The sequence below is a fragment of the Myotis daubentonii genome, chromosome 14 (assembly GCF_963259705.1).
Source record: "Myotis daubentonii chromosome 14, mMyoDau2.1, whole genome shotgun sequence".
Taxonomy (NCBI): domain Eukaryota; kingdom Metazoa; phylum Chordata; class Mammalia; order Chiroptera; family Vespertilionidae; genus Myotis; species Myotis daubentonii.
In genome coordinates, this window is record NC_081853.1 from 28,976,221 (window position 1) to 29,000,334 (window position 24,114).

The 24,114-nt window shown below is 38.5% G+C and overlaps 1 protein-coding gene and 1 pseudogene across 1 annotated transcript in view; both read left to right on the forward strand.

The window, feature by feature from the left end:
• The window catches only part of COPB2 (COPI coat complex subunit beta 2), a 35,292-nt gene that overhangs the window by 10,392 nt on the left and 786 nt on the right, over positions 1-24,114 (forward strand). The window contains exons 3-21 of the mRNA XM_059663799.1: positions 1,527-1,613; positions 1,818-1,944; positions 3,028-3,176; positions 5,444-5,590; positions 8,154-8,253; positions 8,850-8,992; positions 9,212-9,411; positions 11,665-11,775; positions 13,587-13,675; positions 13,763-13,869; positions 14,895-15,038; positions 15,911-16,041; positions 16,289-16,496; positions 20,178-20,288; positions 21,269-21,483; positions 23,047-23,139; positions 23,229-23,409; positions 23,599-23,667; positions 23,807-23,878. Of these exons, the coding sequence (XP_059519782.1) occupies positions 1,527-1,613; positions 1,818-1,944; positions 3,028-3,176; positions 5,444-5,590; positions 8,154-8,253; positions 8,850-8,992; positions 9,212-9,411; positions 11,665-11,775; positions 13,587-13,675; positions 13,763-13,869; positions 14,895-15,038; positions 15,911-16,041; positions 16,289-16,496; positions 20,178-20,288; positions 21,269-21,483; positions 23,047-23,139; positions 23,229-23,409; positions 23,599-23,667; positions 23,807-23,878 (2,484 nt within the window). The remainder of the gene's footprint in view (positions 1-1,526; positions 1,614-1,817; positions 1,945-3,027; positions 3,177-5,443; positions 5,591-8,153; positions 8,254-8,849; positions 8,993-9,211; positions 9,412-11,664; positions 11,776-13,586; positions 13,676-13,762; positions 13,870-14,894; positions 15,039-15,910; positions 16,042-16,288; positions 16,497-20,177; positions 20,289-21,268; positions 21,484-23,046; positions 23,140-23,228; positions 23,410-23,598; positions 23,668-23,806; positions 23,879-24,114) is intronic.
• Positions 5,597-7,286, forward strand: LOC132215511 (vesicle-associated membrane protein-associated protein A-like; annotated as a pseudogene).

Consider the following 24,114-nt stretch of genomic DNA (forward strand, 5'->3'; position numbering starts at 1 on the left):
ATTCAAATGTACTTGAACTTCAAATAAGAAGATAGTATATACTTTTTAAGGTGGTAGCTACAATGGTTAAAAAATCAGTATGTTAGAATTTGAAGCCATCCTGCTAATTAAATGATATGGGCAAGCCTTTCAACCATGTTGAGGCTCAGTTTACTTATCTGTAGTGAAGATGAGATTGTTTCCTTCCCTGCATCACAAGCTTGTCAAAAGGGTTAAATCAAATTAGATAAAATTGTGTATGAGACCTGTGTGTTAGTCATTTTTTTCCTAACTTACATTGGGTGTTGATATGTTGAATGTGTAGTTTTTCCCTCTCTTTAGATTGCTTAGCTTTTAGAGTAAGGAGACCAACTCTCATGTCATCTTAACCAACTACAGCATTTAACGTGGACCTGAACCTTGACTATTGGTTCTACAGCTGTTTTATTTTTACTGCTCACCAGATCCCTGGATTTGTTGGCTCCTCATGAGTTTTAGTGAATTTGTCTGTGATCTTATAGATTGTATTTCTATGTTCTCAGTGTCCCTGTCACAGTTAACTGGTAGCAGCTGTACAGGTTGGAGTTAATGTCCCCAATTATTAAATATTTGAAGAAGCTTCCCAAAGCAGAGTAGTAGGCTTAACAGTTTTGATGAACTAGTCCCTGTTCTTTTTGTTTCGTTCACATGGTTAATCAGTCAGTAAAATGTGCTGTTTTTATTACTCTATAGTACAAAAAAAGAGATTGAAAAACGGTAGTTTGATTTTTCAGAATTTTAAAGAACAAGGAATCACAGTGGGAGAACAAAGAAATGCATTCATCCCTGCTCTTTCTAGGAGTGTCTCCTAGTTTTTTACCTTTATCCTGTGTATATTACTCCTTTTGGAGCAGCTTGAAGGAACATCTACATCACTGTTTCTCTTTTGTTATTTCACTAAAAAGAGATAAATAACATTTGTATGGAAGCATACGCTAAAGTGTACAAAAGAATTGTTTCTTGTTTGTGAGTTTATTTTATGAGTTTATGGGTTTCATTTTAAAAAGAAGAAACTAGGAGCTAGTTCATTGAACAGATACTTATAACACACTGGTTGTTTTCTGGCAGTGTTTTAGACTCTGGGAATATAGTGGTGAACAAGATTCCTGCCCTCAGAGAGCTTGGCAGGAAGGATTGATATTAAACATATAATTGTAGTGGTGCTAAGTTATAATAGGGAAGTATAAGATCCGTTGGGCGGGTTTTCAGGCAGAGGGAACAGGAGTAAAGGTAAGTTTGGGAGTAGCCAAAGATGAAGCTAGAGAAGTAGGGAAATGCTGGAGCACAGAGGATCTGGAATTTCATCTTGTGAGCATTCACTTTCTTTTATTTTTTATAAGTATTTTAATTTTGAACCTGTTAAAAAAATCATCTATTTCCTTTTAACTTGACTGCTGAGCTTTCATATTTTAGCCTAATAATATTTTTAAATTAGATGTTTAAAATAGAATAGATTTTTCAGTTATTTTTCCATAACTCAAAGTGTATATTCTTGTTAAATTTTAAAGACGCTGGTGAAAACATTTGAAGTATGTGACCTTCCTGTTCGAGCTGCAAAGTTTGTTGCAAGAAAGAATTGGGTTGTGACAGGAGCGGTAAGTAATTATAGGAATTTCTAATCCCATTTTCTGAATTGGTCAAAGATTATGTAAATCAGTTGCAGAATTCTGATTCTTGATTTGTTTTGTAAATTAGTGCAATGTTTTGAAGCATAGGCTTTATACCCCGGGCGTGTAGTATATTTTTTCATGCAATTTACTTCATAACAGTAATGATAGTTTTTAAATTTCCATTTCTAGGATGACATGCAGATTCGAGTGTTCAATTACAATACTCTGGAGAGAGTTCATATGTTTGAAGCGCACTCAGACTACATTCGCTGTATCGCTGTTCATCCAACCCAGCCTTTCATTCTCACTAGCAGTGGTAAGAGGTGACCTCTTTTGTTCATGTGCATCTCTTAGAGTAATTTATTTTCATTCACTGAGACATGCAATCCTTTACTGCTGCTACAAGTAGAGTTCTAATTCCAAGCAGCCTTTAAACTATTTAAATCCATTAACTTGATATCGATGCTGTGTACTTTCTATATTTTAATGAAATATCAACTCTATTTAGGATTTGTATAGCAGAATTGCTTCAATTCCTGTCAGGGAAGATCTGAAGGTCTAGATGCTTAGACATCTGAACAGACAGCTCATTTACATGCTGATGAGGGAGCTTTGGGCAGATTGCCATATACCCTAGTCAGTTTTACCTTTATGTTCAGACTAGTTTGCTCCTTGGTATTATGTATAAAACAGTGGACCTTTTGGAGGGCAATTAAAACAAGTTGCACTGAATTGGTAATATCTCTTAGAAACATTTTTAAGTTAAAAATTGAGAAGGAATTCAAAACTTTTAAAACCAATCTTGTAGCATAAGAGAACTCCTTATTCCCTAATAGTCATTGCCATCATTGTTCAGTCATATTTACATTTTTTTTTTTTTAGTGTTTTTATTGATTTTTTTAGAGAGGAAGGGAGAAGGATAGAGAGATAGAAAAATTGATGAGTGAGAAACATCATTGATGGGCTGCCTCCTGTACGCCCCCCACAGGCGATCTAGCCCTCAACCCAGGCATGTGCCCTGACCAGGAATCGAACCAGTGACCTCTTGGTCCCTAGATCAACACTCAACTGCTGTACTACACCACCCGGGCCATACTTATATTCTAATCAAACTTGCATTACTCTTTTGTCATCCTGTAAAGTGTCTGTCTTAAATTTTTTCATGAAATTTTTATATTTGTTATTAGTAATTTCTCTATTTTATCTCTACTTTTCTGAAGAGAGTTAAGTTTATTCTTAGAATTAAATAAGGATTTTGAAATATCTACTCAAATCTGACACTGTTTCTGTAAGTCATAAAATGATTGGTGTTCTGCTGCCTTAAAAGGCTCAGAGATTTCTTATTTCTGAATGAAAGAAACAGAAATTGCAATTAACTTGAGAATTTCTTTTGGCCTAGATGACATGCTTATTAAGCTCTGGGACTGGGATAAAAAATGGTCTTGCTCACAAGTGTTTGAAGGACACACCCATTATGTTATGCAGATTGTGATCAACCCCAAAGATAACAATCAGTTTGCCAGCGCATCTTTGGACAGAACTATCAAGGTAGGGTGTTTACTATTTGTGTCAGTTACAATTATTGGTGAAATACAGTGGTTTTAGGTATTGTACTCCTTGCTGCCCAGAAAGTTGTTCCCATCTTTGAAGTTTCTCCCAATAGCTCATTTTGAAGTCAAAACAGGACTTCATTTTGATCCAGTAAGGCATATTCTGTTTAGAAAAAATATTGTGGCAACTCAGTGTTCTTAATGAAGAGATGTTTTACCATGTGGAAGCAATATTTTGTAAGACTTTTTAACCTCTACAAACCCAGAATTTTAAAAATGCTCACATCTTCTCTTGGTTACCATTTCCTCTCCTTTTAGTGTATTTGTTGTTGACCTTTGCTGATGATGAATCTGTTTATTTAAATTTTATCTGCCTCCATTCTCTTTTTCTTACTCTATTTCTCCATACTGCTGCCAGTTAACTTTCTAAAACATGGATTCTAGCTTACCAGTTGCCAACCTAAGGATAAAATTCAAATGCCTAATGTAGAATACAGTGGCTTCTCAGCTAATATTAGAGATGTCTCTTATAACCCTGGTCTAGCCACCATTCTCTATACTAGTAGATACCATGAATATTCACAGAACCTTACCTTATTTAGCTATTCCCTGTGCCTGCAGTACGCTTTACTCTCCCTTTCTGATTTATTTTCCTCTGGCGAATTACTCATCCTTCAAGGCTTAGCACAGTTATTTACTCTGAGAAGCTCTCCAGACATCCATGCTCATCCCATTCATTCCATTGCCTTTTGCCTCTCCTAATGGCCTTCACATTGAATAATAATGTGCCTTTGGAAATTTTTATTCCCTGAAATGTTGATGTTTGGGGCAGGAACTGTGTGTCACCCTCCTTCCCCAAACAGATGCTAAAAATGTATTGCAGTCAGTACGCTCATATTCCTTTTTCCATTACAATATTTAAAATATCTCTGTGCATAGATTTAAAATGACATATTGCATTAACTTTTGCTTACACGTGTATGCTTATATAACATTTTTTCTTTTATGCATAACTAGAAGCCAGTGCACAAAAATTTGTGCACTCCGGGAGTGGGGGGGTCCCTCAGCCCAGCCTGTGCCCTCTTGCAATCTGGGACCCCTGGCTTAGGGGATGTCCACCTGCTGGCTTAGGCCTGCTTCCTGGTCGGGGGCGGGGGAGGGAATGGGCCTAAGCTGGCAGTCAGACATCCCTCTGGCAGCCTGGAAGCCCTTGGGGGATGTCCACTAGCCAGTAGGGAGCAGGCCTAAGGTGCAGTTGGACATCCTTAGCGCTGCTGAGGAGGCGGGAGAGGCTCCCATCACCACTGCTGTGCTGGCAGCCGTCAGCCTGGCTTGTGGCTGAGCAGAGCTCCCCCTGTGGGAGTGCACTGACCACCAGGGGGCAACTCCTGCATTGAGCGTCTGCCCCCTGGTGGTCAGTGTGTGTCATAGTGACCAGTCATTCTGCTGTTAGGGTCAATTTGCATATTACCCTTTTATTATATAGAATGTTGTATGTTAATTGTTTGACAGTTTAATTATTATTAAATGTTATATGTCTGAACATCTTAGGGTTTTGACCTTACTCTTTTTTCCTTTCATTGCATTGTCCTTGCTTTTGATATGGGTTGGAAACTTTGAATTAAACTTAGTGATTAATTTTTTTCACTAAATTTGGTATATCTTGAGAATAAGAATTGTCTTGTCTTTGGCTGTAGTAATTTGTTGTATACAGTACTTGGCAAACATTTGTTTACACATCTATATTTCTCACAGGGTCTCCCAATATATTTGGCACTTATTAAATATTTGTAAAGATAAAGTCAATACTAATGCTGTAGTAATGTTTGACTACTTTTACATACTTTCACTTAAGCAGTAATTTTCTCCTTTTAATAGATCTTATTAAATTTCATTAGCTTTATATTAAATCTCTCATAAAATCATTTTCTACCCTTAAAGTTGTTCTCAAAGTGTAGCCTGTGGGTCACCTGGTGTGTCTGTTAAAAATCCAGTTTCCTGGGCTCATTGTAGAGCCACTGAATCATAATCGCTAGGGATTAAAGCCTGGAAATTGGCATTTTCAGATTATACCATAATAATTCTGCCTCCTGGAAATTCAGGTGAAGTGAGAAAGAACAAAGACAAATGGGTGGAAAGAATGAACATTCTTTAGCTTCTCTCTCCTGGGCTTTCACATTTTACGTACTTTGTCAGGGGTATGGTAGAGCTGTCTCCTGAATAGCAAGACCCCATACTGACTGGCGGTGCTGTTGCTCTCTGAAGGTGTGGCAGCTGGGCTCTTCATCACCAAACTTCACTTTGGAGGGACATGAGAAAGGCGTGAATTGCATTGATTACTACAGTGGTGGCGACAAACCATACCTTATTTCAGGTGCAGATGACCGTCTGGTTAAAATATGGGACTATCAGGTACATTTCTTTTATAACTTTACTTGACATATGTAAGATTTGCTTCTTACTGTTTCTTATAGGACAGTTAAAACTTGGATTGTTGAACTCTGTTCATAGTGTAATAACTTAAGGCCTTATTATTTTACCTAAACTGTGGTCCCAGAATCTCCCATAAAAATGAAAACAAATGTCTAACACAGTTTAAAAATAAAATGCTGTCATGTTTATTTAATAGTAGAAATTAGAAATTTTGGGATCCTGGCTGCCAGAGCGCTCACATAGGCACTCAGAAGTCTTCACACGGGGCACCGAGGATTGCAGTGCGTGTGGCCCCAGCAGCTGGTGTGGGATTGAGTCAGTTGTGAGATCCAGAGCTGCTGACCCAGCCGGTAGCCTGCCAACCCAAGACATAATGGTGGGCGCTGGGATGTGGGAGTCTTGAACTGGCCACATTGTAAGAGCTCGGCCAAGCCATAGCCCCCATAGTCTCCCGTCCCCAGCCAGCAAACTGCCCCCACGGCCACGCCCCTGACCCTGTCCCTGCACTGCTCTGCACTGTCTGATGGCGTCTGCCTCTGGTGCCGTGGCAGAGCACGAGCAGATCCTGGTCCTCCACCTTCCCACAGAGCTCAGCCATTACAGAGGTAGGCACTACAAATCTTAAGTTGGAAATCCATCCGCTAGGATACTGTGTGAGGCCCAACAGTGGAATTATTGATCCGGGCTGATTGTGATAGTTTCAGTAATGCTGCAGCCTTTTCACTATGATCCCAATGAAGGGTAAACACAAGGGTATGGTACAATTTTTGCTCCACCAAACATTTCAGATGTAGGCACTGTGTGAAAAGAGGCAAAAACCTAATGAATTAATGGATTCTAAATTGAGGTGTGTTTTTGAAATGCCAAGGAAAATGATAAATTGAATGATATGGAACCTAGCAAAGCTGTTCCGCTGAGTGCATCTAAACAAGATGGACCCATGCCAAAACCACACAGTGTTTCATTCAGTGATACTGAAACAAGGAAATTCATGGAAGTGTAAAAGACTTCAGGGAGAAATGATGAAGCTGTTAGAAGAAAATCGACAGCTGAGAGATGAAGGCTTAAGGCTCAGAAAAGTAGCACACTCAGATAAACCTAGATCACCCGCACTGCATCCTTCAGCGATAATGCCACCAGGCCTTTTCCTTCACTTCTTGTAATTGCAGCCATTTTCATTGGGTTCTTTCTAGAGAAATTCATCTTGTTGAGTGAAGCATGCAGAGTGCTATTTCTTTTATTTTCTCTTGACCAGATAAAGCTTGGTTTTCCTAACATTTCACTGGTAATGTGGCCCCCGGTGACCACTTTTTATATGTGTACAGCATCATATAGGCTTTGCTTTTAATCTCTTAGGTTTAGAAAACACAATAAAAACACATTGTGTATTACCAGATCATCATTAGCAGATGTCAGTTGCACATTTAGTCATTTATGAAATTCATAAAAAAAGAATTGTTCATTCTTAGTGGTTTTAATAAGAGTTCAAGAATTGTTCAGTCTTGTAGATATTATTTTAATAATCCCTTTAAATTTTATCTGTTGCTCTTCTCAAAATATTATTTATTTAGATTACTAATTTCACTCATTCAGGCAATGCCAAGAGGTATTCTGTGAGGAAATGGTACCTCTCACGATGTAACTTTTCTCCTTTATCTTTGCTAATATCATGGCAGAATTTTCTTTAATATATTTTTATTGATTGGAGAGAGAGAGAGAAACATCAATGATGAGAATCCTGCACACCCCCTACTGGGGGTGGATCCTGCAACCGGGGCATGTGCCCAGACTGGGAATCCAACCGTGACCTCTTGGTCCATAGGTCAACACTCAACCATTGACCCACACCGGCTTGGCTGGCAGAACTTTTCTTATCCCTTGTGAGGCAGTTATTGACTAAATTTTCCATCCTTCTAATCCTGTCCCATGGTATTTCACATTAAAAGAAATAAAACTATTAACAGATTTAAAAAAAAATGTATCATTATAATTAATGTGAATTCTTAAATCCTTTAGTATCATCCTGGGCAGGCTTCTGTTTATATTTGAAAACTAGCAGATGAATGAATGATGTCATGATATAGCCATGAAACAACCGTTTTGCCACATAGACTCTTATAAGCCTAGTTATGAACTCTTGTTACTATAGTTTTTATCTTCAAGATTTTGTTAAATTTATTTATTTTTTGTTTCTCACATAACAGTTTCCCTGAGCAGTTTAATAAAATGAGACCTAGAAACCTTTTTTTGTATTTAAATACAGGATAAAAGCATTCAAGACACTTAAGAATTTAGGGGAAAATACTCAGATGCAAACCAGGATCATGTATATGTGTGTGTGTGTGTGTGTGTGTGTTCATTTTTAAATGTGATATTTACATTTGCCTGTACTATGAAATAAGAGGAAATATGTATACACAAGATAATTCTATTTCACGAATGTCTATACTGAAAACTATTTAGATTGTCATCACTACTATAATGTATATGTCTATGCACTGGCAAAATTAAGGATGAGATAGTTACTTGTTTTTCACTACAGAATAAAACATGTGTGCAGACACTGGAGGGACATGCCCAAAATGTGTCTTGTGCCAGTTTTCATCCTGAGTTGCCAATCATCATCACAGGTTCAGAAGATGGTAAGTTGGAAATGTATGCTTATAATTATTAAGTGGATATTTAGGTCAGGTAGACCCCTGCATTGTAATTGGAATATTCCAATAAATTTTAATATTTTTATTGGAGTAGAATACTTAAACTATAAAAGAGTAAAGGAACGGCATCATCATCCTAATGTGTTTTGACTCTTATTACTCAAATAAGAGGACATCTAGAAGTCCTAGAGAAAAACTGAACAAACCTGTGCTTTGGTGCATAAAACCTGGGGTCAAATTCAGGTTCTGCCACATCATGGATATGGCTTGGGTGAATTATGAATTGGGAATAGACATACCCACCTCCAAGGATTACAGTAAGAGGATGAGGAGAAATCACATGTATAAAGCACCTGGCACACAGTAAGCACTGTAGCCAGCAGATTATTAACTCACATTAAAATGACATTTCTTAGTTGATTATTAATTTTCTATTACTAATTTATTTATGTCACTTTATAAAAAGTTAAGCTACCAAGCTACCATGTCAGGAAGTGTTTCCTGTTTGCACCTGGTTCACCTGACACAGTTCATTGTTGGATATTCAAATTAAAAGCGAATATTCACATTCTTCTTTTTAGGAACTGTGCGTATATGGCATTCAAGCACGTATCGCCTTGAGAGCACGTTGAATTATGGAATGGAGAGGGTGTGGTGTGTGGCCAGTCTGAGAGGGTCCAATAATGTCGCTTTGGGCTATGACGAAGGGAGTATCATTGTTAAGGTAATCACTAATTCTACTGTCTCTGAATAGGTGAGCCTCGGGGAAGCAATCATTGTTTTAGTGCAGTCATTTTCCAAGTCACCAGTTGTGTTAAACTGCTGCTGCTTTTATTAAGCACAAGAGAGTAAGCACTGGAGGTCTGAAGCGGAAGAAAGGAAAAGTTTTGTGGTGGTTTTGCTTTTCCTTTTCATTGCTGAGAGTCATTTGTCATTCTTCCAGCTTGGTCGGGAGGAACCTGCCATGTCCATGGATGCCAATGGAAAGATAATTTGGGCCAAGCATTCAGAAGTCCAGCAGGCCAACCTCAAAGCAATGGGCGATGCTGAAATTAAAGATGGAGAAAGATTGCCACTGGCCGTAAAGGATATGGGCAGTTGTGAAATATACCCTCAGACTATTCAGCACAATCCTAATGGGCGGTAAGCTGTCACCAAAGTCTCCTTTTGAGCTTCTGTGTGTGCCAGAGCAGGTTTGAGGAGCCACAGAATGTACACTCCTCCCTGTGGTGGGCATTCCTCACTGAGCTCTTGCCCTGGCTGCCCAATGCTCAGTACAGCTGCCAGCAGCCATACCAGTGGATCGAGGTGGTATGCCAGGTAACACATACTTGCCTTCCTGGCCTGGTCCCACCACACAATTTTGAACAGTTACTCTTATTCAGATGTGTTGGGTTTGTGTCCTTGTGGTCCTTTGAGAGCAAGGGTCATGTCTTAGCCTGAGGCGCAGTAGGTGCCCTCTCACTATTTGCTGACTCAGTGCTCTTAAGAAAAGCTGGCTCTGAGATCATATATACACACACACACACTAGTATGTCTTTTGAAAAGTTTTGGGATTGGCAATAACTTTTTCTTTTCTTTTTTTTGTAATTTGAACCATCAGTCTATTTCTCTCATAAGATTTATAAATCACCAAACATTTTATGAGAGAAGAGTTGCTAGCACAATGAATTTAAGCCTGTGGAGCTTTAAAATTTATTTCAGCCCAGCAGGTGTGACTCAGTGGTTGAGCGTCAACCCATGAATGAGGAGATCACAGTTTGATTCCTGGTCAGGGCACATGTACGGGTTACTGGCTCGACCTCCAGTAGGGGACATACAGGAGATAGCTGATCGATGGTTCTCATCATTGATGTTTCTATCCCTCTCCCTCTCCCTTCCTCTCTCTGATATCATATAAACATATAAAAACATATAAAATAATTATTTTACAGTAGATGTGGGCATTTTATAATGTTGTCCTGAGTATTAAAAAAAGACAACGTATGTAAACCAAGTATGCTGCCTAGTTCACTAAATGGTATTTGTAAAAAAGTCTTTTTATGAAGATTAAGAATACATTATATATTTTCTCTTTAATATCAAAAGACATTTTTTGCTGTAAGTTTTGCATTCACCTTTGGCAATCCAATAACAGCCAACACAGTGTTCTAAATTCGAAATTTTAAAGAGTTGCTTTATATCTATTGAGAAAATTTTGACTATGCAACATTCTATTTATACTCATTATTTAAATGATAGAATATCCTGTTTATTTTGATAAATTTAACATTCATTAAAAACTGCAGTGAGATTTTTTTTTATTTTTTTATATTTTTATTGATTTCAGAGAGGAGGGGAGAGAGAGAAGGAGAGAAACATCAATGATGAGAGAGAACCATTGATCAGCTGCCTTCTGCACGCCCCCTACTGGGGGTCGAGCCCGATATCTGGGCATGTGCCCTTGACTGGAATTGAATCCCGGACCCTTTAGTCCACAGGCCAATACTCTATCCACTGAGCCATACCAGCTAGGGCTGGAGTGAGATATTTTTTTCATTTGAATGATCAGGGGTATTTTTTTTTTTTAATATATTTTCTATTGATTTCAGAGAGGAAGGGAGAGGGAGAGAAACATCAGTGATGAGAGAGAATCATTGATTGGCTGCCTCCAACACGCCCCCTACTGGGGATTGAACTGCAACCCAGCATGTGCCCTGGCCTGGAATCGAACCTGGGACCCTTCAGTCTGCAGGCCGATGCTCTGTCCACTGAGCAAAACCGGCTGGGGCTGAATGATCAGTTTTAAAATGAAGATAGTCTTGCACAAGATAGTGCCTTTTTTTTAATGTTTTCTTATTGATTTTTATAGAGAGGAAGGAAGAGGGATAGAGGGACAGAAACATCAACGAGAGAAACATTGATCGGCTGTCTCCAGCACACTCCCCATCGGGGATCAAGCCTGCAACCCAGGCATGTGCCCTGACTGGGAAATGAACCAGTGACCTCTTGGTTCATGGATCGATGCTCAACCACTGAGCCACAATGGCAGGGCAAGATAGTGCCTTCTTATGGTGTAAATGTAATGAGCAAAGCGCTAGGCATCTTGGTGTGCAACAAATACTGGTTAAATTATTGGAACCCTCCCTATGCATCTCAGCTATTCTCATCCTCCTGTTGATAAGAGAAAGCCACTACAGCAGTAACCCATCTTCATAGTGGTTTTTGGATTTGTTGGGTAGAATATATCTAGCTCTGTATTCAAAGAAATGTATAACTTTAAAAGATATTAGTTCAGTTGTAACCGTCAACTGAAATAACATCTGTTATTAGAAATATTTTACGTAAATATGAATCATTATTTCTTGTACATGTCATTGGTCCTCTAATTCCCTTCCTGGCTTCCATAATTTCTAGATTTGTTGTGGTTTGTGGTGATGGCGAGTATATCATCTACACAGCAATGGCTTTGAGAAACAAGAGCTTTGGGTCTGCCCAGGAGTTTGCATGGGCCCACGATTCCTCAGAGTAAGTAGGCTGTGTGATTGCCAGCTTGCCCTGATTGCAGATGCTGTTCTGTGTGTGGTTGGGTCAGAGAGGCTCTTGAGGGCAGTGTGTGCTTTGCTTCTCCATGTTAAAGAACAGCTCTCCCCAGAGCTGCCTGGAAGGGTAGATTCAGAGGCAGCTGTGCAGCATGGGTGCCTTTGCCCTTTCTATGTGCAGTACTGAGCTGGCTCCCTCAAACTGACCTAATCATCCCATTAACTGGGGACCCAGTACCCATTTCCTTGATGGGAGCCCATTGCCATGCCTGGTGCTTATGGGTGCAAGGCACAGTAGGCCCTCAAATCAGGTCTTTGGCAAGTGACCTGGGGTGACCCTGTGACCTGGCGTCCCAAGGTGCTGCTGCCCCTTTATGAGCTGCCTGAGGGAGATGCTATAATCTGATGTCATCTTGACAAGAACGTCACTGAATCTTTTAAAAAATACATTTTCTCTTATTTCCCATTCTTAATAAAACAAATTCTGTCTTAATTCATAATGTTCATAAAATGTTCTCATTAAAAACAGGAAAAGAAAACATTTAACTCTGAATTATTATACTAGAAAGTCTCTGACCGGTTCCTTTTTCCTTCCAGTTTGGTGCATGTGATAAACAGTAGGGCTTTGTCGCTGTTAGACCACACACGGAATTGTATCTTCAGTTTTCTTGTTTTGTATCTTCAGTTTTCTTAGTTTTGTTTCCCCATATTTTGTGTTGCCTCAGTATTGTGTAATAATAAGATGCATTTAAAAAATTTTTTTAACAAAAAAGATTCACTGACAGATAAGGAATTGTTTTGATCTTTTCAGAAATTTTCTAAATACACTTATTCATGAACAGTTCCCTATACTAAAAGATACTTTGTTATCATCTTAAGCAAAATTATAGTTCCTGAATTACCTTACCTCTCTCAACATACCGCTGCCTCTCGGGTGGTAGTTCGCCTTTTTCAGCTTTATCCAGCCAAGACACTACACTGTTCAGCATCTTTTCTGTCTTGAGCACAGCAGTTGTCAATGAATATTCTTGAATATCCAGCAACAGCCACAGCCCCTCTTTTCAAGAGGCCTGAATATATGCAATTTTCTTAAGTTTTTGCCAAGCATGGTTGACTAGTGAACCACTTATGAAAGTTGTTTTTTATTTTTTAAGTCACTTTTACTGAAGTATAATTTATACAAAATATTTTAAGTGTACATTTCAGTGAAGTTAAACTGATGTATGCAGACTTCAACCATCAGCACAATCAAGATACAGAACATTTCTATCACCTCAAAAATGTGCCCATGTTTCCCTTAGCAGTCAGCACTCACCCCTTCTCCCAAGCCCCAGGCAAATACTGATCTGCTTTTTTGTCAGCATATGGATCTGTCTTCTTTAGAGCTTTGTACAAAGGGAGTTACATGGTGTACACTCTCTTGTCTGGCTTCTTTTACTCAGCAGTGTTTCTGAGATTCACTGTGGTTTCATGAATCAGTAACTGGTCATTGTTTTGCAGGGTAGTATCCCATTGTACAAATATACCACAGTTGGTTCAGTAATTCACCTAATGGTGGACATTTAGGTCTTTTTCAGTTTCTAAAATAATTTGTAAGCCCTAGTAATCTGTGTAATAGTGTGAAACCCATTCATAATTTGTCCAACTGTTCACGGAACTCTTAAGGAAAAATTATATTAGCAAATCTTTAAATATTTTATATTTATGCATAACTATATTTAAAGATACTTGTAACATTTGATGGAATTATGATTTAGTATATAATATGCTATGTTTGCCTTCTGTTTTTCCTCCCAGGTATGCAATAAGAGAGAGCAACAGTGTTGTAAAGATATTTAAAAACTTTAAGGAAAAAAAATCATTTAAACCAGATTTTGGAGCTGAAAGTGAGTGTTACTTTTATATGATACATTTTTAGAAGCTTTGTACTGGCTCGATTACCATCTAAGTAAAAACCTTTTTGTTCTTTTTAGGTATCTATGGAGGCTTCTTACTGGGGGTCAGATCTGTAAATGGCTTAGCTTTCTATGACTGGGACAATACAGAACTCATACGCAGAATTGAAATTCAGCCCAAACATGTGAGTTCCCGCCATTGTTTTGCGACTGTGTGTCTCTGGGTCCCTGTACCCTGCAGTCCCTGTTCCATTGTGTTGGGCATAGCACCATTTACCCCAGGACTGCTTAGCAACTCGGAGTTGTGGTATTAAAATAAGGCAATAGCTGTTGGATATTTTGAAAAATATAAAGTTATACCAATGCCAAGCACTTTTCATGTTTTAAATGGCTCCTGCCTGAGTGAGAAAAGCATGCTTTGAAGACAAAAGGTCAGAGAGTCCTTCGCTTGGGAAGGCCTGAGAAGTCCCACTCATTTCAGAATGTCTTTTCCTCCTTTCCCTGATAGTGGCTGCTTACACGCTAGGTTACCGTCTCCAGTGACAAAGTTTTCTGCTTTAGAACTGCCTGCTCCTTCGACAGCTTTCATTGTCAGGAAATTATCCTTGGTAGCAAGTCCACCTCCCTCATCATGTTTCTGTCTTCTAGAGCATGCACTTTCAGTGGGCAAAGGGGCAAAAACCAGTTTGTGAGGGGTGAAAAAACTTAACTTTCTATCTATAAAGTGTAAGTGTGCATATGTATATGTATGTATTGTAACCTGTATACCATGTGCATGCATTATAAATAAACGTACCGACAGTAGTACCTGTGGTGTTAAAATTTCATAGGGGAAGGTGATTATGAAAACTGTCTAAAAAGTTCAGGGGGGAATTGAAAATTGATAATGCGGCGGGGGGGGAGGGATGGCGGGCGGGGTGAGAAACACTATTCTAGAACAATAGGGAATGGGTTTCTGCTCCTCTAAATTACAGCACATCTAGTGAACACTGACACTCTCCTACCTGTCTCCCTACGTCTGTCCATTTCTAGGCTAAATAGAACAGCACTGCCCTGCCTACCTTCTCAAATGGATGTATATGCACACTGTATTAAATTGCTAAGTATATACTTACTATAAGATAAATCTTGTAAGACAGAAAGTGTATGCAATTTATCATATCTACTCAGAAATCCAAAATCATTTGTTTGTGTTTTTGTCATGTTGCAGATTTTCTGGTCTGACTCTGGAGAGCTAGTCTGTATTGCCACTGAAGAGTCATTTTTTATCCTTAAGTATCTGTCGGAAAAAGTCTTGGCTGCACAGGAAACACATGAGGGAGTTACTGAAGATGGCATTGAAGATGCCTTTGAGGTAATTGCGTCAGCACAACTTTAGTTTTGCTTCTGAGTGATTTATATTCTTAGAACTTCACTCATTTTAACATTTTAGTATAAATTAGGTTTGGGGGAACTAAGCATTAAGGAAGTTACAGTAAAATGTGAAAATTAAAATATTGGCTTAGAGATCAGAGTCTAAAAGTATTTATATTTAAAAGAAATTTGTGCTTTGATATTAGGAAATCCTTAGACTAATTTAGATTATCTTTCAGTAAAGAAATTTAGAAGGTGTTTTGGTTTTAAGACAGTTTGGTCACAGTGATTTAAATGAGCTCTCAAATGGTAAAGATAAATAATCTATTGTGGAGATGTCCTGGAAGATTTTATGAAATACTTATTGTGCTGGTTTCATGTGTGTTAGGAGTTTAGATAAACACTTTTTTAATCACAGCTTTGACACAACAGTGAGATTTTACATTACAAATACTCATTCAGGATGCTGTTCTTAAATGGAGAAAGAAGATAGAAATTCCAAGGATAGGTTTTCTTTCTTTTTTAAAAAATATGTTTTGTTGTGTGTTTTTTATTGACTTCTTAGAGAGAGAGAGGGAGAGGGAGAGAGGAATAGAAACATCAGTAATGACAGAGAATCATTGATCAGCTGCCTCCTGCATGCCCTGTACTGAGGATCAAGCCCACAACCTGGGCATGTGCCCTGACCAGAATCCAACTATGACTTCCAGGTTCATAGGTTGATGCTCAACCACTGAGCCTCACCGGCCAGGCTAGATTTTCTTTCTTGAAATAGGATTTTGTTTTTACTCTGCCTTATCTTAATTATATTTTTTTTGTTACAGGATTTCTAATGCTGAGTAAGGTAATAATAGACTTTTTTTTTTTTTGTAGGTTCTTGGTGAGATTCAGGAAATTGTGAAAACGGGGCTGTGGGTAGGCGACTGCTTCATTTACACAAGTTCTGTGAACAGATTAAATTACTACGTTGGAGGAGAAATAGTCACCATTGCCCATTTGGACAGGTAGCTGAGTATTGTTTTGCTTTTGCCTTAAGCATCCTAAATTTAAAAATATACTTTTTAAACAAAACCTATTGCTGGCTTATAGGAATGATAGGCCTGATTTTTCAGTGTTATAGTTTTAGTGGGTTGGCAATTGCTAACCAGAATTACATCAATCAAATGGAAAGATTTTGAGCTAGAGGCAAAATGTGGGGTGTGTATCTGTGTGTACTGATTTGGGCTAAATTAGTTTCTGTTTCTAATACAGAACGATGTATCTCCTGGGCTATATTCCTAAAGACAACAGGCTTTATCTAGGGGATAAAGAACTGAACATCGTCAGCTACTCCCTCCTGGTCTCAGTGCTGGAATACCAGACAGCTGTCATGCGGAGGGACTTCAGCATGGCTGATAAAGTCCTGCCCACCATTCCCAAGGAACAAAGGACCAGAGTCGCACATTTTTTGGAAAAGCAGGTAAGAGGTCCTGTTTGCTTATTTAAGTTTTGTGTGTTTTTTAAAATCAGCAATTAAAAAGAATGTCAGTATAAATTGGAAAAACTTTAATTGCCACTGATTTCCTTATGGCAATGGAGTTTTCCTGTAAATATAAGTCACTGTTACACTCTTCCTTCTCCTTCCCCTACATCCTTGGTACCCCATTTAAATGTTGGGGGTGATTATCAGTCTTTCCTTTCTGTAGACTTCTTTTCCATCCTGTTACTATTTTCATTTCTATACTAGAGCTTTCTTTCCTAACTGGCATTTTTTTTAATGGTAAAATACACATAACATAAAATTTAAAATGAGTGATATGTCTTTTTTTTGATGTGGTGTTTTTGTAACCAAAGTTATATGGGCATGAAGTTTTACAAGGCTTATGAAAAAACAGCCCTCCCTTCCCTCTCTCATTTCTACTTTCTAGAAGTAATCACTTAATTCTTTTAGCTGACTCGGTATTTATTTCCATGCTGTTTCTCAACTTTAGACATTTCCTATGACTTCCCACTCTAGCTAAGTATTTATCTTTCACCCCGTCTGCTTCTCCCACATACATGACACTTTCCTATTCCTTATCCTTCCAATATAATTATATCATGAGTTTGAATAGATCAGTATCAATGTTTACATTATTATGGCTATCTAAACACTGTTCATAGCTGAGCCATGTGGTATATTGTAGCTTTCCCTTCCTGCAGTTGTTTTCCCTGAAGTTAATAATTCTTTTTTAAACTTTGCTTTTTTTTTTAATGTACTTATGATTATTCTCCCTACTCTGCTGGTTCTCCAGATTTTCCTAACATCACCTTTCAGTATGTTTAGTCAGCTTCAGTCTGAACTGGTTTTTCTGCTCTCATCATGGATATCCCCCTTCACCATCATGTTGGGGCTCCCCTTGGCCTCTCTCTTGAGTTGGATCTATTGTTTCCTGTATCCCCTAACTTCTTGCCTGGTTTTTATGTCCTCATTTTGCTGGAGCATGTCCTTCAGTAGTTTCCTGAGAAAGGGTCTATTGGGAAGTAAATTTTGTGTGACCTTGACTGCTTGAAAGTGCCATTGTTCTACCCTATACCATAATTGACCACTTCACTGGATATAGAATTCAAGGTTGGGGTAGTTTTCTCTCAGAATCAAAGATATTGTTCTATTGCTTTCTAACTTCTAGTTATTATTAAAGTCTAAAGCCACTTATATCCCTGATTCTTGATACCTGATCTGTGTTTTCTCCCTGGAAGCTTTTTTTGGTTCTTGTCCCTATTGTTCTGTATATCATGATGGTGGGCCTTGAAAGGGGTCAATTATTATTCATTTTGCTGGATATTAACTGAAGTTTTAAGACATTTCTTACGACTTCCCACTCTAGATGAGGAATCATCCTTTTCATTTTTGAGTTTTAAAAATCATTTTTCCGATGATTTCCTTTGTTTTATAGTTTCTCTTTGTGGAATTGTTTTTTCATTTTGTTATTTGTGGACTTTTAAAATCTTGTTTATGGGTAAAGTTCCCCTTCTCTCTCTGAGGATATGGTAGTTTCTCTTTGTTGTAGTTTTGAAGTTTTCTTTTGCCCTACATGGTAGGTTCCCTACATGTTAAGTTACTACTGTTCATTTTGATCTCGATAGGGATTTTCCTCAGGTGTCTGGTGATCCTTGGGCATTAATTTAAGAGGTGTAAGAAGCAGATAAAAAGATCTGAGTTTGTGGGTGGGCTTATTGGGTATGAACTCACATGTGATGTGGTTGGGCCATTTGATTGGGGAACCTCAATGTCAGTACAGTGGGGTCTTGACTTACGAGTGTCCCTACTAATGAGTTTTTTGAGATACCAGCTATCTCAGCGGATTTTTTGCATTGAGTTGACAGAGTCATTTGAGTTAACGAGCTCGGTCTCGGAACGAATTAAACTTGTAAGTCAAGGCCCCACTGTATCTTCATTTAGTGAATTTAATGACTCATTTATTTAATGAGCACTTAGCATTGTGCCACGCACTCTGACATGTAGCCCTCACTGACATTTTAGTGATTTTAGTATTTTTAGGTCATACCCCTTGGGCTGGTTAGTTTACAGAAAAGCTCCCCAATCACCACCATGCTGGGGGTTAAGTAGAAAACAGTTTAGTGTCTCAGTATTTAGTATTTCATTTAGTCTCCACATCCATTTTCATAACCTGTTTCCTTTTGATACTCGAGATTCTTTCCTCCAGGTGCGCAGGGTATCTCTCAGACGAGATCCTTTCCACAAAATAAACCTCGTGTTTCGTGTGCATGTCAAAGGGTATGAGGGAGAGCAATGGGGACCTGGGATATCTAACTGCTTCTTATGTGACCTTTCAGGCAGTTTTGTTTTAGCACTACCCTTCACGAGACACCTTTGGGGGTTCTGGGGTGTAAATTGGGTGGTTTTCTATGCTGTGTTCACTCCTGATTGAGGATTTTCTCTAGTGTTTCAGCTGAATCTTTATACCTTTCCACCAGCTTTCCAGCTTCCAACATTTTGCAACTAATGTCTCCTCTGCCTTTGTATGTGTTGTTGGGAGCTTATGCCTTTAAAAAAGAATCCCTTTAATGTCATTTCAGTGGGGATTTGGAGGAAAACAGAGGGTATTTAATCCACCTGATTTCACTGCTTTGTCCTTGCCTTTACCTGACTAGTTCCATAGATCTTCCATCCTCCTCTCTTAGACTGTATATTGTCTACATTAGTGCTAGGGAAGAAGAGAGTACCGCACATTATCCAGAATGCTTGTTTACTCTCTACTCATGGACGAAGAGCTTGTATAGTCTGAGGAGTTAAACATTTTAAACAGGACGGTACAGCCATTCTGAAGATCAGCCAAACAACTCTGAAAGCTCTCCAGTTCCTCCGCGCTGACCACCTCGTAACTGAGCATTCTCCCTCAGTCCGATGAAGTCGGAGCTTTTGTCTAACACACCACTTCTCTAGAGCTGAAGAACTTGCCCATAAGACAGACCTCTCCAGTACTGTTTGTCTTGGGAGAGAAGCTAATTTAGAAATTACAGTAGTTGGTTTAAACACCTGTTTCTGATGACAGGAGTGGAGCAGGAGAAGGGATACTTGCTGATGAATACACTGGACATGAGACCGACACTAAAAGCATAAGTAATGACAATGTCAGGAGCTGGAAGCAAATGTTTGCTAAGTGACCTGCAGGTGCTAGAAAATAGGAAGGTTTTACCTTTTACTTTTTTCTTTGAGGGACTGGTCTAGATGACCTCTAAGACCCAGTTTAGTGAGATTACAAACACCTAGGTCTGCCCCACTGTCTGCCTTTTTAAAAAATGACTGTTGTTCTTTCAACTTCCTGAAATCCATTTCTTTTTGACACTTCTATTTACTTTTGCATTTCTGATTTTATGTTGTTTTACTTGAGTTTATCTAGCATCTGTTAGCTTCCACTGCTGAGAGAACAGTAGGCATTGTGTGACTGAATTTTCTCTGCTGGGGTTCTTAGCAGTTAATGATTCCTCCATTTTTTTCCTGTCTTCTCATTGGAGTATTTTGTTACCTGTTAGTTTTGACTCAAATGGGCTTTCTGTGTCAGCAGGGATATCTATTTTAGTTTGAAAAGGAAGTGGATGATTTGCTGAATGCATGTGTTTACATACAGATTACACACGCGTTTTTTAATCTGTTTAGGGCTTCAAGCAACAAGCTCTTACAGTATCCACGGATCCCGAGCATCGCTTTGAACTTGCTCTTCAGCTTGGAGAACTAAAAATTGCATACCAGTTAGCAGTGGAAGCAGAGGTATGTACTAATAACTGATAGGTCAGTATGTCTGTGTGTTTAATATAAATTGCAAATTAGACTCATTTTGTTGAGGTTGTTGTCTCTTTGGTCTTAAGAATATATTATGTTAATCTTTGCATAAGTTACATGCATTATATTGGCGATATTCTTAGCATTCTAATTTAAGATATGAAAACACTTTAAAGTCTTTACAGATCTGTTTTGGAAGAGAAGGAAAGATGTAAGATAGTAGGTAAACTAGTCTGAGAACTTTAAGAGTGCAGGTGTAGCAGTAATTTGCCAGTATCCCAAACTAGTGAGAAAGATGTTGGTTTTAAAGAAGGGTTCTGATATTTTGATAGTTTAGTGACATTTTATGAATCTTTGCAAGTTGAGGGCTTCTAGTTGTGGTTAAGTCTAGCATTTACTGGTAAATTCTTTAGTTACATTAATATCACCCAAATGTGTATTTTATTTGTTTTTTGAGAAGCTACAAATGACAATATTATTAAATATTTAAGGACATAATTTTGTAATCTTTCAAAAAATGGTATTAAATCACTCATTAAAATTGTAATCTAATTACCTTAAAACTTCTATTAGGTGGTTTATTTTCACTGCAATTACAAAATAAAAATATAATGGGTTAATTATTCGTGTATCATTAAAATTGATTTGTTTTAATTAATTTTGTATGTGAATAATTTCCATTTCCTCATTATACATTTTGTCATTTCATTTTATTTTGATTGATAGAACCAGTTTAACAAGCACAGCTCAATATAGTGAGGCAAAAGGTTTACAGTTGAGTACATGAAAGTTTATTCTTGTATTATTTTTATTGTATTTTCCATATGAATTCCTATAAACCTATTTTTGCCTCACCCTGTGATCTCCCATTGTCAGCACAGAATTGTTCAGGTTAATAGGATAATGTTGATGTTGGAAATTCAAATGTTTATTTCCAAAGATAATTTAACATGGAAACTTTCTTACAGTCGGAACAGAAGTGGAAACAACTTGCTGAGCTTGCCATCAGTAAATGTCAGTTTGGCCTCGCCCAGGAGTGCCTGCACCACGCACAGGATTATGGGGGTCTGTTGCTGTTGGCCACCGCCTCTGGAAATGCTAGTATGGTGAACAAGCTAGCAGAGGGTGCGGAGAGAGATGGCAAGAATAATGTGGCATTCATGAGTTACTTCTTACAGGGCAAGTAAGTATTAATCCAGGGTCTGAAAGTAGAATAATTAAAAGCACTCTGGAGCGGTTTGTGAAAAATGAACCCTACAGAGAGCTGATGCCTGGCCAAATAGTGTTGTTAGTGGTGGCAGTCAGGAGGACAGTGCTACCCGGTGGCACACACCTTCAGCGAAGGATGCTCTTAGCACACTTGGTCTAAATGTTTGAGGAAAATGAGCTATTCAGGAAGGCTCAATTAGGAGAAATTCCTCAACAGCCCTACCACTTACTGGCTGAACCATTTTATGATGGCAGGAGGTTACTTGTGTTGTTCCAGTTAGTGCCTGAATGGCAGATGATTTTACCCAAATTGGGTAATTCTGATCTGTTCATGGCAATAAAAGATGAAGATACCAGTTAGATTTGAGTCCAACTGTAAAGCATAAAAATGTCAAGTTAAGTCTGGCAGTTAGTGCAGACCAAATCATTTCAACACTAGTTGACCATGTTATGAAATAAAACACAAAAGTATTCATTAACCTTGTCTTATATGCTAACTTTTTTTGTTGTTAATTCTCACACGAGGATATTTTTTCCATTGATTTTTTTTTTTTTTTTTGAGAGAGTGGAAGGGAGAGGGAGAGACAGAGTATCATCGATGTGAGAGAGACACATTGATTGGTTGCCTCCCGCATGTGCCCCACCCAGGGTGAGCCTGCAACCGAGGTATGTGCCCTTGACCAGAGCTGAATTCAGGACCCCTTCAGTCTGCAGGCCAACACTCTATCCACTGAGCCAAACTGGCTATGGCCTACATACTAACCTTTTAAACCCCACACTAACATAAAACCTTTCAATGTGCACCCCTTCCCCCATTATATATTTATTGTATATTTTTAATATTTGTTTAAAATAGAAACATTTACATACCTGTAATAGGTCCACTCTTCTTTACCCATAATTCAGAAATCCAAAAATATTCTGAAAATGGTTTTTATAACTTATTTGATTTCAAACCATGACCTTAACTCTTAAATACTATTAGTTACTTTCATAGAATTTAGTATTTGTTATTGCAGATTATGATTTTTGATACTGATATTAGGTAATATATAGTATATGTACTGTATTACTTTTCTAAAATCCAAAGAATTTGAATTCTAAAACACATTTATCAAACTTAAGAAAAAAACGAAATTAAAGAAAAAATAGACACTGGGTATTTTCCCACTGGACTGTCCAGCACAGCCCATATTGGAGACACTGCCCTCACTCTATCTCCTAAAGCCTTTAAAAGGTGCTCATCTCAACTACCTTAACGTGTCTTGAAAAAGCCCTTTTGATTCTCCTTAGGAGTTGTTAAAAGTTGAGGTGGAAAATGGTCACAAAAGCTCTCTCACCCATCACAACTCCTGGAGTCCACGGATTGTGGTGATGACAGGTTAAATGGCTCAGTGACACAACAATGAGGAGTATGTGTGGGAGCTGGGGAGGGAATGCTGAGTTTCAAACACTAGGCCCATGCTTCTTTAAGTGTGAAATGCCAGGGTTACCGTGTTTCTTCTTAGTAACAGTGCCTCTCCTTTTCCATCTTCAGGCTCGATGCTTGCCTAGAGCTCTTGATCAGGACTGGACGACTGCCAGAAGCTGCTTTTCTGGCCCGGACTTACTTACCCAGTCAGGTTTCAAGGTAGAGACTTTTAATTTTAGGAAGAAATGTTTCAAATAAAAACAGCCCACTTACTTAGTCTCCCTTTGGTTCCATGATATCTGTATTAGGGTGGTTAAACTCTGGAGAGAAAATCTCTCAAAAGTCAACCAGAAAGCAGCGGAATCCCTTGCTGATCCAACAGAGTATGAGAACCTTTTTCCTGGATTAAAAGAAGCCTTTGTTGTGGAAGAATGGGTGAAGGAAACACAAGCTGACCTGTTGCCAGCTAAGCAATACCCACTTGTCACGGTGAGTGGTCAGGGTGCCAGGCCTCATCTGTTGTGACTACAGGGTGAGTGCACACTCAAGACACAAGGCTTTGAACTGTACTGCATGTTATTGTTGGAATAAGAGCTAATGTCTGAGATTTAAGCCAACTTCATAGATGAATTACAACTTCAAAATATTTCATTTTATTCTTGCTTTATTCTCTGATAGCCAAATGAAGAAAGAAATGTCATGGAAGAGTCAAAAGGCTTTCAGCCCTCAAGATCTGCACCTCAACAGGTCAGTAGAATGCTACATGAAATAATCTGTTTGAGATTTGTTGAATAAGTACTCTCTCCCACTTCCTAGTCCTTGGGGGAAATCTTTGAATTCCTGAACAAATTACTATTTTTATATGTATCTCCACTTGGGCTTTCAGGAACTTGATGGGAAACCTGCTTCTCCTACTCCAGTTATCATAGACTCCCACACAGCCAACAAAGAAGAAAAGGTATGATCCCCAAACCCAAACTTTCCATTTTAAGTGATGGGATCAGTTTCCGAGCAGGGGCTTGGAAATGGGAAGGGACCCTTTTTGACAGACTACAGGCTTGCCTCATTTTATTGCACTTCACAATTACTGCATTTTTTAAAAATTGAAGGCAAGCCCCCTAGCAAAAAGATTACGACTCACTGAAGGCTCAGATGATGGTTAGCATTTTTTAGTAGTAAATTTTTTAAGGTACA